Genomic DNA, 15840 nt, shown 5'->3' with positions numbered 1-15840 from the left:
GGCACATGGCATGGAGACAGAAATAATTTCTCTCTCTCTCTCTCTGAAATTCAGTCTGGTGGTTCACATTTTAATGCAAAACTACCTAATTAGTACTACCTGAAATGATTTGCAAGCTGAAACACAGCCATCCTTCAAAATGTCATGGGGCATTTATATAACGAAGTAACTGGATATATAATGGGGTAGTGTGTATGAAAATGCATTTGATTGCAAAAATAACGCACCAAAAATGCACTGCATTGGGGAAATTTGCTTGCAAACTTGTGCATACAGTGGTACCTCGGGTTACAGATGCTTCAGGTTACAGACTACGCTAACCCATAAATAGTACCTCGGGTTAAGAACTTTGCTTCAGGATGAGAACAGAAATCATGTGGCGGTGGCACGGCGGCAGCAGGAGGCCCCATTGGCTAAAGTGGCACCTCAGGTTAAGAACAGTTTCAGGTTAAGAACGGACCTCCAGAACGAATTAAGTTTTAACCCGAGGTACCACTGTATTAGGAAGTAGAATGATAACGAATTTCCAGGAGGAGTTTTTCTGTAATGCAAATGTATGCAGAAAAGTGGAGAACTGAATTAAGATTGGGGGAGTGGGTGAGAAACTAATATTGACAGTTTCGTACATTCCTGGTTCTCAGACAATATGGTTGCTTGCCCCTTCAGCCTGGTGGGAACTCCAAAGAGAGACTCAATGAGGATCAAAATTGGCTTTGTTATCTTAGTGTATATTGCGCTAGGTAGCTAAATCCTCCTTTAGACTGTAATGAAGAAATTTCACACTCTCCCTAAATTTCCGAATATCCTGATTGGGCTGACAAGCTGAGTGTGGGCTGCTGGCCTGGCCCAGAAGGACTATCCTTTCCCTTTAAAACCCCAGCTCGGTTCTGCTCCATCGAACCAGCCCCATCTGCTCGCATTGGGGCATGCAAAACTATTTAGCATGCAGCCTGGAGTGCTGATTTTCCCCCGACAAACTTTGCTTTGTTCCTCCGGCGCTCACCTTTCGCTCCTGTTTGCTTTTCGCAGCTTTCCAAAACCACAATTTTTGGTGTCTATTAAAAGAAACGTAAAACATCGGAGGGGTTAGAAAACCCTTCATATTTAAAATCTGACACTTTGTTGTCACAGCTGAGCTCGGAGAAAAGCCCTGCCAACATATTTGAACTTAGGAAATTGGGCGGCCTTACCCAGGCCGGGTCATGCAAACACACAGATGGAGCCAGACCCACTCAGCTGGCACATTTATTGGGCAGACCGTGTAGGACTTCTGTAGCTCAGAGTTCCACCCTGGAAAACGGGGGTGGGAGAGAGAGAGAGAGAGAGAGAGAGAGAGAGAGAGAGAGAGAGAAGAAATAGCTGGAGTAGTCTGTGAGTTCCAAATTAGCTACTACGACTCCAGAAAGACATCTTGGAACCATTGCAGGAGCTTCCCAGAAAACAGCTGTGCAAATGTGTCCAAAAGGAAAGAGAATATTGAGGGTTATTAGGGAAGGAACAGAAAGAAAGAAAAATACAGCGAATATATTTAGGTCTGAAATCCTGACGATGATAATGAGTGATTACTGTTAATATTAAGAAACCAGGGGAATGTCTACACGTGGGCCCTGTGTATGGCAATGATCTATAGGATAGGAGGGGCAAAGGGATCCGTGTTGGTGGAGGCTGGACCACCCATGATTAGGTGTAGGGAGTAGATTTGCTCCACCACAACTTTTCCGTTGATTGAAGACCTTTATCGGCCCCATGGAAATAAATGGCAGACATTTATGTGCAAGAGAGTAAGTAAATAGATGTCTGAAGGGCGCTGTGAAAGCATGAAAAGGTTGTAGCCATTGCTAGTCCAATTCAGAGTAGACCCTTTCGAGTTAATAGACATGGCTAACTTAGGTTCATTAATTTACATGGGTTTGTTCTGAGGAGAACTTAATTGGATGCAACCTGAGTTCTGCTGGATCAGGCCACTGGGCCATCTAAACTAACATACTTTTTGGGTTTCCCACAAACATCTACTTGGCCACTGTGAGAACAAGATACTCAACTAATTGTGCCTGGTCCAGAAGGGCTCTTATGTTCTTCTCGGGTTCTCACATTGCCCAGCCGGAGGCTGATGGGAAGTTCTGTAAGTAGGGTCTGAGGACAGCAGCACTCTCCCTACCTGTGATTCCCTGAAACTGGTATTCAGAGGCATGATTCCTCCAAGAGTGGAGGTAGAACACAGCCATCATAGTTGGCAGCCATTGATAGCCTCAACGAACTTGTCTAATTCTCCTTCAACGCCAGCCAAGTTGGCACCCACCACTACTTCTCTTAGCTACGTGCTGCTGTGTGCAGAAGCATTTTCTTTTGTCTGCCATAAATCTTTAGGCATTCAGCTTCACAGAATGTCCTGAGTTCTAGAATAGGGAGGAGAGGTAAACTTTCTCCACAATCACAGCACCATGTATAATTTTGCCCACCTCCGTCAGGCCTTCTCTTACTCACCTTTCCCTACACTAAAAACAGACAAACAACCAGCAAACCCCCCATGTTGTGACCTATCTTCATAAGAGAGTTGCTCCAACCTCTTGATCGTTTTGGCTATCCCTTTCTGAACCTTTCCCCAGCTCTTCAATATCCCTTTTAGAGGCAAAGCAACTAGAATGGACACATTATTCCAAGTGCACCCTCCCCAGTGAAGGGAGTTTAAATGACACCACAATTTGTTGGCAAGGAACAGGTTTTGCCTCAAATGGCCGTTGCCTGTTTCTTTTCTCCAGTTGTGACAATCAAATCTGCTCCTAACTGCATGGGTTCAGTATGTGGCAGTGAGGGTGTGTGTGGAACTGTTGGCTCTGTACAGATTCCCCCAGGTCACCAAACTGTAGGTGGCTGCTTTTCCATGAAGAACCATGAGACTCTGGACCGACTTCACCCATCCATATTCACCATTGGATCCACCTGGACCAATGAAGTACAGTGGTACCTTGGGTTAAGAACTTAATTCGTTCTGGAGGTCCGTTTCCATTCTTAACCTGAAACTGTTCTTAACCTGAGGTACCACTTTAGCTAATGGGGCCTCCCAATGCCGCCGTGCCGCTGCCGCACAATTTCTGTTCTCATCCTGAAGCAAAGTTCTTAACCCAAGGTAGTATTTGGGTTAGTGGAGTCTGTAACCTGAAGTGTCTGTAACCTGAAGCGTCTGTAACCCGAGGTACCACTGTAGTATAAAGGGCTTCCTGTTCTTTCCTGAAGCAACATGGGTTGTCTCTGACAAAACTCTCCTGAGAGTGGACCTGTTGAAAGCAGTGAATCTAAGTTAGTCATGTCCATTAACGTCAGTGGGTCTCCTCTGAGTAGGAATAGCATTGGATACGATCCATAGTCATACTGAGCTCTGCCATGATTCTGCATGCTTGCAGCACATCTCTGGTGCCCTGACCCTTTTTGCAAGCAATCAATTGGGATAGTTCATGTTTGCCCATCACCTGTTTAGTTTATCACAACATCCCTGTTGTGCTTATAAACAAATAATCCTTCCTGCAATCCCCCAAGTTCCAAGCATATTGTCATTCCTGTGTTGATAGGAAAGAGTATGAGAATGAGGGGCTTTCTGAAGACCACTTGGTAGGTCATGGCAGAGGTGAAAATCAAGCTTGGGACAGGAGTCTTTAAGCAACAAACTGCATGCATGTATATACCATGAGAGAGATAACATGCTAGTTGACATGTTCATATTGTTCTGCTTATCGCCTTAATGAGGGTGCTTTTGAATGGAGTGATTTATTTATTTTTTTAGTGTGCATTTTAGATTGATGTAGAAATTGAATGGAATGGACTGCAGTGGGAGGGGAACATATGTCAAATGAGAATTAGATTGATTCCCCCATCCCTGGAATTCTCTATTCAGTTTGAATGCCTGGTTTTACCCTCCTTGCGTTCCATCTAGAGACTGGGGAGGAATCCAATTCGGTTTGCATTTAAAAGTGAATCAACCTAATTCAGTTTCTGAAGTGCTATGCAAACTGAAACACAGCCATCTTTGAACTTGGCCCTTCTCTGAATTTTGTAATGCGGTTCTCTAGCCAAGCAATGTCTGCAGAAACACACACACACACATATATATGTTATGGTAAAGCGTGCAAATGAATGCCTATATTAATGAAGATAATATACAAAACAGTGTTGCATGTTAGGAGAAATGGTTTTGCCAAAAAAAAAACCATTTACACCAGGCAAAACTTCACACAATGAAAATGCGTATATTAAGAGAAAATGTGGAAATGTGGAAAACAGAACTTAAGTTATGAAAAACAAGATACCCAAACTGACAGATTCACCCATTCCTAGTGCCATCGCTGTATGCAAATCATTGTATGCTTGTTTCCCAGTCTAAAATCATACTTTTACTCGTATTATTTCAATATGATTTGCATTGTCTCACTGCTCCCCAGATCTGCCAAGTGACCTTTGTTTTTGTTTTGCTTTCAGCAAATGCTTACGGATCCTGAGACAGCTTTGCAAGCTGGCTGCATTAAAAAGGTAAGAGAGAGAAAAACTGCCTTTTGATCTTGTCCAAGTTGTGCAACTTCTGTATTTGGTTATGACGGGACCTAGACTGCTTCCTTGTTCCAGGGGCAAGGAAGTGGGTGTGATATATGTCTCCTGAATATCCACCTAAATTTGTTGAGCGTGTTGTTTGCATATTGGAACAGGAATGCCCTATTTATTTTGCGGGGGGTTCCGCTTGTGTGTTGTTTGTGGGCTCAGCATGCAGACAGAAAGACAGATTTGCAGGTAGGATGTAGGCCTCGGTTCTGGGTCAAGCTGGACAAAAGTTCAGAAATCCTCTGTGGCACTGAAAATAAAATTGTTTGTTATAAATAGGTTTTGAGTCCACTCTGTGGAGGCAAATGCGTTGCCTAAAATTTTTGTCTCTCGGAACTCTTCGAAACCATGTGGTCAGCTATACATGCTGGAAGGGGGCTGTTGTGACGTTAACATATGAGAGTGCTGGAGGTGAAATAGTTAAACAGGTTACCCAATCAGAACCCAGGGGGTTGGAGTCAGAGGGACTATAAAACCAGCTCTGGGAAGGGCAAAGGGAGTTCATTGGGAGTTGGGTGGTTGGTTGGAGTGGGAGTGAATGGGGATAGAGTCTGTGGGTAGGTTGAGTTAGTGTAGTGAAATAAGCTGAGTCAGGAACAGTTAGGAGCTAGGAAGACAAGTAAATATCTGAGAGGTGGTTTAGTGAGGGAGAGCAGGTAGCGGAAGTTATAGGTCTGGATAGGCACCCCATGATTGTAATTGACTGATACGCTTGTTAAACTGCAATAAGTAAACAGAAGTTTATGTTCCAATTTAACCCTGACTGTACTAAGAATTTTACCAGTTAGGGCCTGGGTGGTGGCAGCGAGAAATAAAGTGGTGGCACAGGGATCAATAGATGGTGAAACGTCCGGGGACCCTGTGTGATCGCCACAACTGTATGCGGCAATACCCATGACCTGGTATCAGTGAAAACCTTCTCCACCCAAGGCCCAAACAACTGAAAATCAGCCACACAGCTCCTTCCAAAGGCTACTTTGCTGGTAACACGGTCACTGCAGTAAGCCAGGAGGATGGAAATCTGGATGCAGAGCTCCAGCCCAGAACATCCCTCTTGACAAATGTCCGGGTAGCAGTGAGTCTGCATTTTCAGTGTGGTAGCTTTTGAAATTGCGGGAGTTGGGGCCAGGGCACTTCCTTTAGGCAAGATTTTCAAACCATGGGCAGGGCCTGGCAGATTCCGCTGTATCATGTGTGGAGCTTTGCAGATGTTGATGATTCATGGGCATAACCTGGAATATGCTACTGAACCAGTGGTGGGAATATTGTGGCTTTGGATGATCTGCAGACGGGGACTGGCAGATTCCGATGAGTCAAGCATCACGCCTGGCAGATTTTGGTGACAGAGAATCCTGATTCTTACTGTCTTTCTAGCCCTTAGTACTGTACTGTGTTGTTGTTGTTTTTAATTGGACATGAGTTTTAGAGGTCACACCACAGCCACATTCACACCATGCATTTACAGCACTACAATACTTGTTGTTGTTGCTTAGTCATGTCCGACTCTTCGTGACCCCATGGACCAGAGCACGCCAGGCACTCCTGTCTTCCACTGCCTCTCGCAGTTCAGTCAAACTCATGTTAGTAGCTTCGAGAACACTGTCCAACCATCTCGTCCTCTGTTGTCCCTTTCTCCTTGTGCCCTCCATCTTTCCCAACATCAGGGTCTCTTCTAGGGAGTCTTCTCTTCTCATGAGTTGGCCGAAGTATTGGAGCCTCAGCTTCAGGATCTGTCCTTCCAGTGAGCACTCAGGGCTGATTTCCTTAAGAATGGATAGGTTTGATCTTCTTGCAGACCATGGGACTCTCAAGAGTCTCCTCCAGCACCATAATTCAAAAGCATCAATTCAATACTTAGCAAACCACAGCTCCCCAGACTCTTTGGGGGAAGCCATGACTTTTTAAAGCAGTATGAATGTGCCCAAAATATATTCTAATCTGACAATGCTTGCAGGGTTATATGGGATCTCAAAGCAGCCCTGCTTACCGTTGCCTATTTATTGAATTAGGCCAAATCGTTACACTTATCCCAGCCAAAGTCTATCCAGTTTGCAGTTTTAGTGGAACAGCTAACTGAGTTGGAGTGCACGCTTCATTGCATCACCTATCTAGGCAATGGCAACATGTGTTTGCCTAAAGGTGTTCTTTCTGTGCTTCATTTTGGCTTATTTTCTTTTTTATGAGATTTCATATTTTCGGTAGCATACCTCCAGAGACTTCCTTTTAAGAAACCATTGCTGTTTCAGATTGAAAACTAGAGCAACTCTTTCCCTGCCCCCTTTGTATGGCTGTCTTGTTAATGACACTTTCTGAGCTCTGAAAGTTAAAACGAAACACCCGGGCAGCTTCTGCCAAACATTGTGAAACTCTAGATCTGGCTGGCTCCAGAGGCAGTTTGAAAAGAGATACATAGACATATCTATACGCAACACAGTCTATTCCAATTCTCTCCAGGATGAGATGAGGCAAATAATCTTTTCCTTTAGAAGCTAAACTTGAGGGCTGGGGGGTGGGATGTCCCACATGAAATGCCCTCTGTTGACCACCCTGTGACCTTGCAGTAGTGCTGAACTTTTTACCTTGTTCATCTCATAACTCATCAGCCATTTGTCTGGACCTCAGAGGGCTCTTATTATCCCAAGCCATGTGGGGACAGTCCTTATTATCATAACCTCATTTATCACCCCCAAAAATGGAATCCCATCCTCCTTGTTTTAGAAGCCACTTTGCAGTTTTCCTGGACTTTCTCATGATGTGTTAGCAATAAGTCCCATTCCATTTGTACCCAGTCAATGTGAGCTTATCTCTAAATGCTTGTTATTGCAATGAGGCACACATACAATTTTTTATTTTTATTTTTTTTAAAAAAAACATCCTCCTTAAATGTCTCACAATTTTTAAAATGTGAACCTACCTAATTTGCATTTCTCAAAGTGATGGTTCATTTGACATGAAACTGAGCTGCTGCTGCTGCTGTTAAATTTATGACCTACCCTTGATCAGCAGGTCTGAGGGCAGGTTATAACAATTAAAAATTAAAAATGATTGATTGATTTGATTTACTCCGTTTCTATGCTGCTTTTCATTCAAATGAATCCCAAAGCAGCTTACAAACAATAAATAAGAATAGCATGATAGAACATAATAGAACATTATGAATACAAATCATATAGAATAATCAACAATTCATCGTATTGAATTAACAAATCACCAGATGGCATTTGTAGGAATAGGGTGGGGCTGTCAAAGCACACATCTTAGGTGTCAAAGGTCATTGTAAATATGCATTTCTTCACCATTCAGCAAAAGTTATATGGTGAAGTTTCCAGATGTACCTCTGTGGGGAGGGGATTCCATGACCTAGGGGGCTGCCACAGAGAAGGCCCTCCTCCAGGAAACCCCTAGAAACTTCTGAGGGAGGTGGAACTATCAAGAAGGCCCCCTTTTCTGTCATTGGTCCAGGCATCTTCCAGTAAAGATTCAGCAGGTGTCTTCTACATTGGCCTTTAAACATTTGCTGAAAACTTTTCTTTGGCATTGGGATTATGGGGGCAGTTAAAATAAACTAGTCAGTGATCTTTAACTATGTGGCTTTTATTATGTTTGTACAATTGTTGTAAACCGCTTTGATTTTTTAAAAATGTAATTGCCACGTACAAGTTATTTCCTTATTTATTTTGCTATAAATAAATAAACAGAGCTATCCAACAAGATTTGCAGTGTTCCCGATGTTGCAGTGCTCTTCTCCAACAACAGCAGCAGAAATGCATACTATAATGCGGGGTTTTTTTAAAGGAGAAATTTGCACAGAAATGCATGCAAATATTCATGTAGACTTTGCCATGACGCCCATAAAAAAGACTCGAGCAACATGAATGTGGTGAAACAGGTTATGTCTGTTAAAATATAACAACTTAGAGGATCTGCAAAAACCAATTAAACCAATTAGTGAAATAAAAGTACAGGACTTATGGGTACAGCAAATTCACATTGGATGCTCATGAGTTCTAGTGTTAGGAAAGAGGGAGGAAAATGTTTCCCTACCTACTTCTTGCATGACATCCATAATATTGTACACTTCTATCATGTCATCTCTTGCACACCTTTTCTCTCAACTCAAAACTCCAACCTTTCTTCGTTTAGGGATGTTGTTTCATGGCCTTGATAAGTTTGGTTGCCTTTTTCTGGGCAGGTGTGCAGAAGGATGCAGAACTGAACTGAAATGAACAGTGAGGTGGCAGGGAGGAGAGAAGGCCAACTGGACATTCACTATCCACAGTTGGGTTGGTTCCTCATTTTCCTGCCTTAATTCACACACACACACCCCACCAACTGCAAACATAAACTATGACAATTATAATATTTGACATAGGCTCTAGCCTAAACACATTGTAAAGAAGCACTACCAGCGGTTTATGAGGTGATAAATTTGCTGAAGGCCAGTCGGATTTTGAAGCCAGGCCAACAGAGGTCAAAGCAGTAGGGTAAAGAGTTCAAGTCTAAGCTTAATGGCTTGTGAAGGAACCTGGTGCTAAACAGAAGGAACTACCGCCAGACAGTGGAGAGGAGTAAAGAATGAAAAATCACCCTGTACCAGTGCCTTTCTCTGCCCTAAAGGTGTGAGCAGAATCCGTCATGTTTGATTTCTGCAAGGGATGCCACAAAGCGGTGCTTAGATTCTAGAGATGAAGACTTAATGAAATGTCTGCTAGCCATGATGGCTATGTTTAATACCTCCACTGTTGGACACAGTTTGTCTCTGAATACTAGCCTCTGGAAATTGGAGGTGGGGAGAGGTGGCATTGCCCTCAGGTCTTGCATATGGACTTCCCATAGGTTGGCCACTACGATAACAGGATGCCTGATCCAGCACAGCTCTTCTTACATCCTTAAATCCTCTTCACTGGCTTCAGTGGGTCTGTTCTGAGTAAGGTTACTATTGTATTTCACCCATTTTGTATGGATTTTTTTTATCAAGGTGTGCTCCTTGCAGAGCAATGCTGGGAAGAGCAGAGGGTCCAGGTAGTAATGTCCCTCCAGTGAATGACATAAATCAGGGTTTCCCAAACTTGGGTCTCTGGGTGTTTCTTTAGACTACAATTCCCATCATTCCTGACCTCTGGTCCTGCTAGCTAGGGATGAGGGAAGTTGTAGTCCAACAATGACTGGGAAACCCTGGTGTAGATCAAATTGGGGAAGGAGGAAATAAACCTAAAGGCAGCTTTGTATCCTCTTTGTTTCTAATGTCAGAAAGGGTACCACACTCCCTACTTTTCTAGTGCATGATAAGCCATTTCCAAGGCTAGGCCTTTTCCCCCTGGGGGAAAAAAATGCCTGAAAATTGCAGAGAAGATGGAAGAAAGAAGCATCCATACAAGCCAGTCTAGTGTGGGCTGTTTAATTTTATTTTTCCCAAACATGATGACTAAAGAACCTTGGAAGACATCTTTCTCCAGTATGCTTCCCCCCCCCCCCTTTAGCCTCTGTTTACTTAGAGGGAATCGCCTAAGGGGGCTACTGGAGGGAAAACAGCTGTGGGAGATAATCTATAGAGTTATCTATCTATCACTCTTTGTCAACCCCGTTTCCCCAGAGACCATGCGGAGAGACTTGTAATAAAAAGGCATTGCTTGAAGAGGCTTTAGGGACAAATAAAGAGACATGTTAAGGGCCAGCTGAAATGGATAGGCAACATTATTAAAGCTCAATAGCCGTCTTATCAAAATCAAATAGGATAGACATTTGCCCAAGAAGGTTGTGGGGGTGGGGGGAGGCTCTGAATTTATTCTGTGACTGTCTGGCGAGTCCAGATTTATCCATTAACAAGGAGAAACTCTGTGGGGAGACCGAGAGATAACATTGTCTTTTTAAAAAAATAATACAGAGAGAGAGTCAATCTTTAAGATGATAGACCTTTCCTTTCTGCTCGAGTTTGCATTATGAATACTTTTTTAAAGTAATAAATGTGATTAAGGCTATGCAAAATGCAGTGAACACGTTGGCGGGGAAAGCCCCTTTTGATATATGCTGACCTTGTTTTCCTGAAGAGCGCTAGAGACTGTTGAAGACTGTATTGCAAATAAATAAAAGAGGGCACATCTTTATAGAAATTTGGAACATTTGTTGCTGTTATTGTTACTTTTATTCTTTTGATGAGCCGAATCCTTTAGCTCTGAGAAACTGCATCCCATATCTAAGCCTGGCAGTTATCAGGGCAGATTTATTCCCAAATTCACTAAATGTCATTGCAGAGAAGCATTAGCAGCCATGGAACCAATAAATCTCTCTCTGTTTATGTTGCGCAACCACACACACACACACAAACTCTACAGGTCACCCAAGCCATCTGATACTTGCAGAAGGCATTGTTCAAAAGAAGATGATTGATTGATAATTATGATAATTTGTGAAATCATTATTTGGATATTATAAACATAGCTCACCCCACTGGGAGAGAGTGGAGACATTTTATAGAGGACAGGGCCATCAAAAAAAAAAGGAAAGGCCTCCGGTTATAAGGGAGAGAGAAAAGGTCTGCTGGGCCTTCCCCAGTGGGATCTGAGGGGCTGATGAATGATGACCTCAAGGAGTGGGAAATTAGGCTTCAATGGGAAGTCAGGAAGGTAGTTAGAGAAGAGCAGGGGAACTGTTAACTGTCTTTTGTGGAGCAATTATGACTTGGGCCAATTTGCCGAAGGCCTTTGCCACGTTTATAATAACAGTACTAAACACACACACACACATTTGGTCTGGAGATTTTAACTTGAGTTGCTCAAAGTTCACAGATTCCCTGCAGTTCCAATGCTGTGCAAAGCAAACCATGATGTTTATTTTGTATCCTCTGAAAAACTCCTTGCACTTATTGGCATCAAATATTCTCAGTTCTTCTCCTGTTTTTTTGGTTTTTGGTTTTTGGTTTAAGTATGCATTCAAAGCTATGGTGCTTGTGAACATATTCATTTGAGGAAGGGTGTGTTATTAAAAATATCAGTCGGGCAGATTTTATGTGTTTGCAGCCAATGGCTATTGCCATATAAATCACACACAAAACAAGGCAGTCAAAGGGTGAGTTTAAACATATCCATTTTCAGAAGCTGTCAAAACCTGAAATGTTCCTCAAATGAATGTGTGGTTTTTGTTTTTGTTTAAAGTGCCTTGATTTTTTCACTGCTGGTGCTCCTATAAGTAGAGATGTTGGAGAAATCTGAATGAACAAGAGCGGAAATTGCACATGTCTACTTCCGCATCCCATGTCCAGAATGAAAATGTATTTAGCAAATATCATTCACATTCACTGTTATTGTAGTTTTCATTCCACAGACAATATATAGTTACATTGCATTTCCTTTGCTTTGAAATGAATAGGGTGCAATAATGTAACGGCAATGCAATTTGCGTAATTACATAAATTACACAAATTGTGCGATTTCGTCACAGCAGACAGTGAGACAAGCAATGTAGTTTTGGGTGGAAGATGAACTGCAGTGGAACTGAAACAGTGCTGCGGACGATGAAGGCGGCAAAACAGAAACTGTCGCCTTCTTCCATCCTTACCTAGAGGTAACAAGCCTGTCTGATTAAGAAACCACTTAACTGGCATGCTAAAAAATTATTGAATAAATAGCAGAATCTGTCCCTGGGGAGGATTAAAATAACGTTATGAGTTTGTGGGGTGCAAGGCTCCTCTAAACTCCTGGATCCAGTAAGTGTTATAATTTAATCTAGGTATAGGGTGTTAAACTGGGTGCCAGACACTTAACCCCTGGAGCCAGCAAGTGTTAAAAGAGAACAAAGGGAAAGGTGACAGGCCCTTTTAAGAAAGCAAAAAAGGGGGGGCTTTGGGCCAGACGACAAATGAGTGGGGCACTTCCTCCAGCTCTGAGATAGTTAGAAGGACAAAGCTTGAGTTTTGAGGGCAGGGTTTGCTGTGATGTGTGACCTAAAGGTAAAGATGTGTACTGGAAAAGCAGAGAGAGAGAGAGAGAGAGAGAGAGAGAGAGAGAGAGAGAGAGAGAGAGAGAGAGATGATTTCTGCTTGCATACAAGGCTGCAGCTATGGGTTAAACAAGACCTTTTTGGGTCTCCCCTCAGTCCTAAGTGGAGATGTTGGGGATTGAACTCCTGCATGCAAAGCAGTTGCTCCGACAACGAACCCTGGCCGTTCCCCAAAAGCATAACTGTGAAATGTTGAAGAGCTATGTGTTATGCAGGCCTGACCATGCACTAATTCACATGCACTGCTCCATCACATTTTTGGATTTTTAAAATAAAAAATGCTCTGAAATGCATTTATTTGTCATGCCTTTTCCTTATTAAGCATTTTGTAAATAATCTATCTATCCTCTATCTATCTATCATCTATCTATCTATCTATCTATCATCTATCTATCTATCTATCTATCTATCATCTATCTATCTATCTATCATCTATCTATCTATCTATCATCTATCTATCTATCTATCTATCTATCTATCTATCTATCTATCTATCTATCTATCATCTATCTATCTATCATCTATCTATCTATCTATCTATCTATCTATCTATCTATCTATCATCTATCATCTATCTATCTATCATCTATCTATCTAATTTACATCCCCCCCCAAAAAGATGCATTGTGATACATTTCCCCCATAGCATACACATCGTCTTTTGTATCGAAACTGCCGAGAAGTACACATTCCACCTGATAACTGTATTCTAGTCCGGGAGCTAAAAATCAGGTGGTTTCACTTTAAAATGTGGGCAGTACGGGGTTTTCCTCTTCCCTAATGGTGACCCACAGTTATGTTATCTCACTCCCAAGTCTATTTACATTTCTTACATCGGTCTTGTGTTCAAAAATAAAAGCTAAAAAACGGAGGAATGAGTGAAGGTCCAGTTGTGGTTTAAGAAACAAATTGAACAATAGTGGCTAAGAATCACAGCCTTCTGTATAACAATATCTATCTGTTATATCTCAAATCCACTTTCAACACACTCTGCTGTGGTATTTCAGGTTCGTTCAGCACTTCAATTTGCTTGTTTTATAGTTTCTGACTCTATGAAATAAAAGTGTGTTTAGCTGCCACAACAGAGGCAGCTTTGAGTTGATTTTTATAATCTCTCTCTCCCCCCCCCCCTTTAAATAGACTCACTTCATTGAAATAAGCCCTTCAACAAAAGACTGGACAGTTGTCTAAGGGAGAGAGAGAGTGTGTGTCTTTATTTTTTTTTTAAAAAAGCACCCAGCATTTCTCTCTCCCTCTCTTTTTTTCATTGTTAGGCCACCGTTAGTAAAAGAACGAGGAGTCCATTAATTCAGTGAATGAACATATAGTAAAGTCAGTTCCCCTCTTGAGAACAATAATGTTGAGGTCAGCTTAGGTTACCATGGAAACTAAGTACCTCTAAGAAGTTTGCATCCTTGATTTTCCTGAAATGAAGCATGGAACGCAGAGGCAGGAGCAAAACAGCCGCTGGACGCCATGCAGAACAAAGTTTAACGGACAAACGACAATTGCCATCTTGATCTTTGCATGTCTGGCAATTCCAGAGCAAATGTCCTACACTGGGGCTGAAGGTGGGATCGAACCAAAATCTCTCTCCACCCCCCCCAAAAAAAACACCACAATTTTTGTAACCCTATTTCCAAAAAGGGAAATAAAGAGTCTGTTTTCATAATCCTGGTGGGGGATATGGGAGGGGAGGTAAAGGGCAACCTCTTCAATACATTTGGGGTTTTTGTTTTAAACTCTCCTCCTTAACATTCCCCATCTTTGGGGAATTCAGAAGAAGAACGACATGGTAGCCACTGGGGACTCCCCACTGGGGAGACTTTTGATAAAAAAGGAAACATAAATTGTTGGTGTTCGTTTATTCATCCCTTGTCCAGAATGGAAATCATAGAGTCCATGGTCATCTAGTCCAACCCCCCTGCATTGCAGGAATCACAACTAAATCATCCCTAATCGATGGCCACCCAATCTCTGTTTAAAAACTTGCAGAGGAAGAGAGTTGACCACCTTCCGATTGGTATATGAAGTTGTTGCTTTCAGTCAACAAAGGATACACAGTTGACCAAGGTTTCCCCCATTTGCAGTGTCCCCCCCATTGTCATTACATTATTCTACTCTAGGCTTCCTCATCGTCGGCCCCCCCAGATGTTTTGAGACTACAATTCCCAGCAACCCACTGGTCCTGCTAGCTAGGGATCATGGGAGTTGTAGGCCAAAAACATCTGGAGGGCCGTGGTTGAGGAAGCCTGTTCTACTCCATTCATTTCAATGTAATCTGCATAATTTGTCACGTAAATTACATGAGTTGCATAGTTTCACCACAACAAGCTGCAAGACGAATAATGTGGTTTTTGGTGGAAGCCGAGCTGCAGCAGAAAAGAAACAGTGCTGTGTGCAGCAAAACAGAAAACTGTGCCTTCCTACATCATTAGCAACCATTCCATGTGGGTACTGGGATGCGGGTGACTCTGTGGGTTAAACCACAGAGCCTAGGACTTGCCGATCAGAAGGTTGGCGGTTTGAATCCCCGCGACGGGGTGAGCTCCCGTTACTCGGTCCCTGCTCCTACCAACCTAGCAGTTTGAAAGCATGTCAAAGTGCAAGTAAATAAATAGGTACCGCTCTGGCGGGAAGGTAAACAGTGTTTCTGTGCGCTGCTCTGGTTCACCAGAAGCAGCTTAGTCATGCTGGCCACATGACCCAGAAGCTGTACGCCGGCTCCCTCAGCCAATAAAGCGAAATGAGCACTGCAACCCCAGAGTCGGCCACGACTGGACCTAATGGTCAGGGGTCCCTTTACATTTACCTTTTACCATGTGGGTACTAGCATTTCCAAACACACACTGAACATCCCAGAAAGACACACCACCTGTTGTGGGTGGGATATGGCAGCCAGAAGGTGGCCACCAAGAATACCCAACCCTGCTGACATCTGTTTGACATCTGTACTTTTTTTTCACTCAGTCATGGCAGCTGATGCTGTTTGGGGGCAAAAAATTAGTCTGTAATTTTACCACTGCTTGAAAGCTACCTGACAGATAACAAGCTTGACTACATTGGCCAGGAACCATCTAATTTCCATCTAATCTGATTGACCTTTTAGAAGATTCTGAAATGAATAGAGGATTCCATCCCTAGAGGAGTTCTATCAAGGGCAAAACATAATATAATGTCCCATGTCATAGCTCTGGTCTGATCCACAGACACCAAGATGGCTAGTTGATGGCCTGTTAAAAGAAATTACTGGTCAAA

General features: G+C 42.7%; 1 protein-coding gene across 6 annotated transcripts in view; it reads left to right on the top strand.

Moving 5' to 3' along the window:
• The window catches only part of PRDM16 (PR/SET domain 16), a 455772-nt gene that overhangs the window by 254055 nt on the left and 185877 nt on the right, over positions 1-15840 (top strand). For all 6 annotated transcript variants that reach the window (XM_053400641.1, XM_053400643.1, XM_053400640.1 and 3 more), the window contains one exon: positions 4471-4521. In XM_053400641.1, the coding sequence (XP_053256616.1) occupies positions 4471-4521 (51 nt within the window). The remainder of the gene's footprint in view (positions 1-4470; positions 4522-15840) is intronic.

The sequence above is a fragment of the Podarcis raffonei genome, chromosome 8 (genome assembly GCF_027172205.1).
Source record: "Podarcis raffonei isolate rPodRaf1 chromosome 8, rPodRaf1.pri, whole genome shotgun sequence".
In the NCBI taxonomy this organism is placed as follows: domain Eukaryota; kingdom Metazoa; phylum Chordata; class Lepidosauria; order Squamata; family Lacertidae; genus Podarcis; species Podarcis raffonei.
Note: the sequence above shows the minus strand (reverse complement) of the source record. Positions and strands in the feature narration are given on the sequence as shown.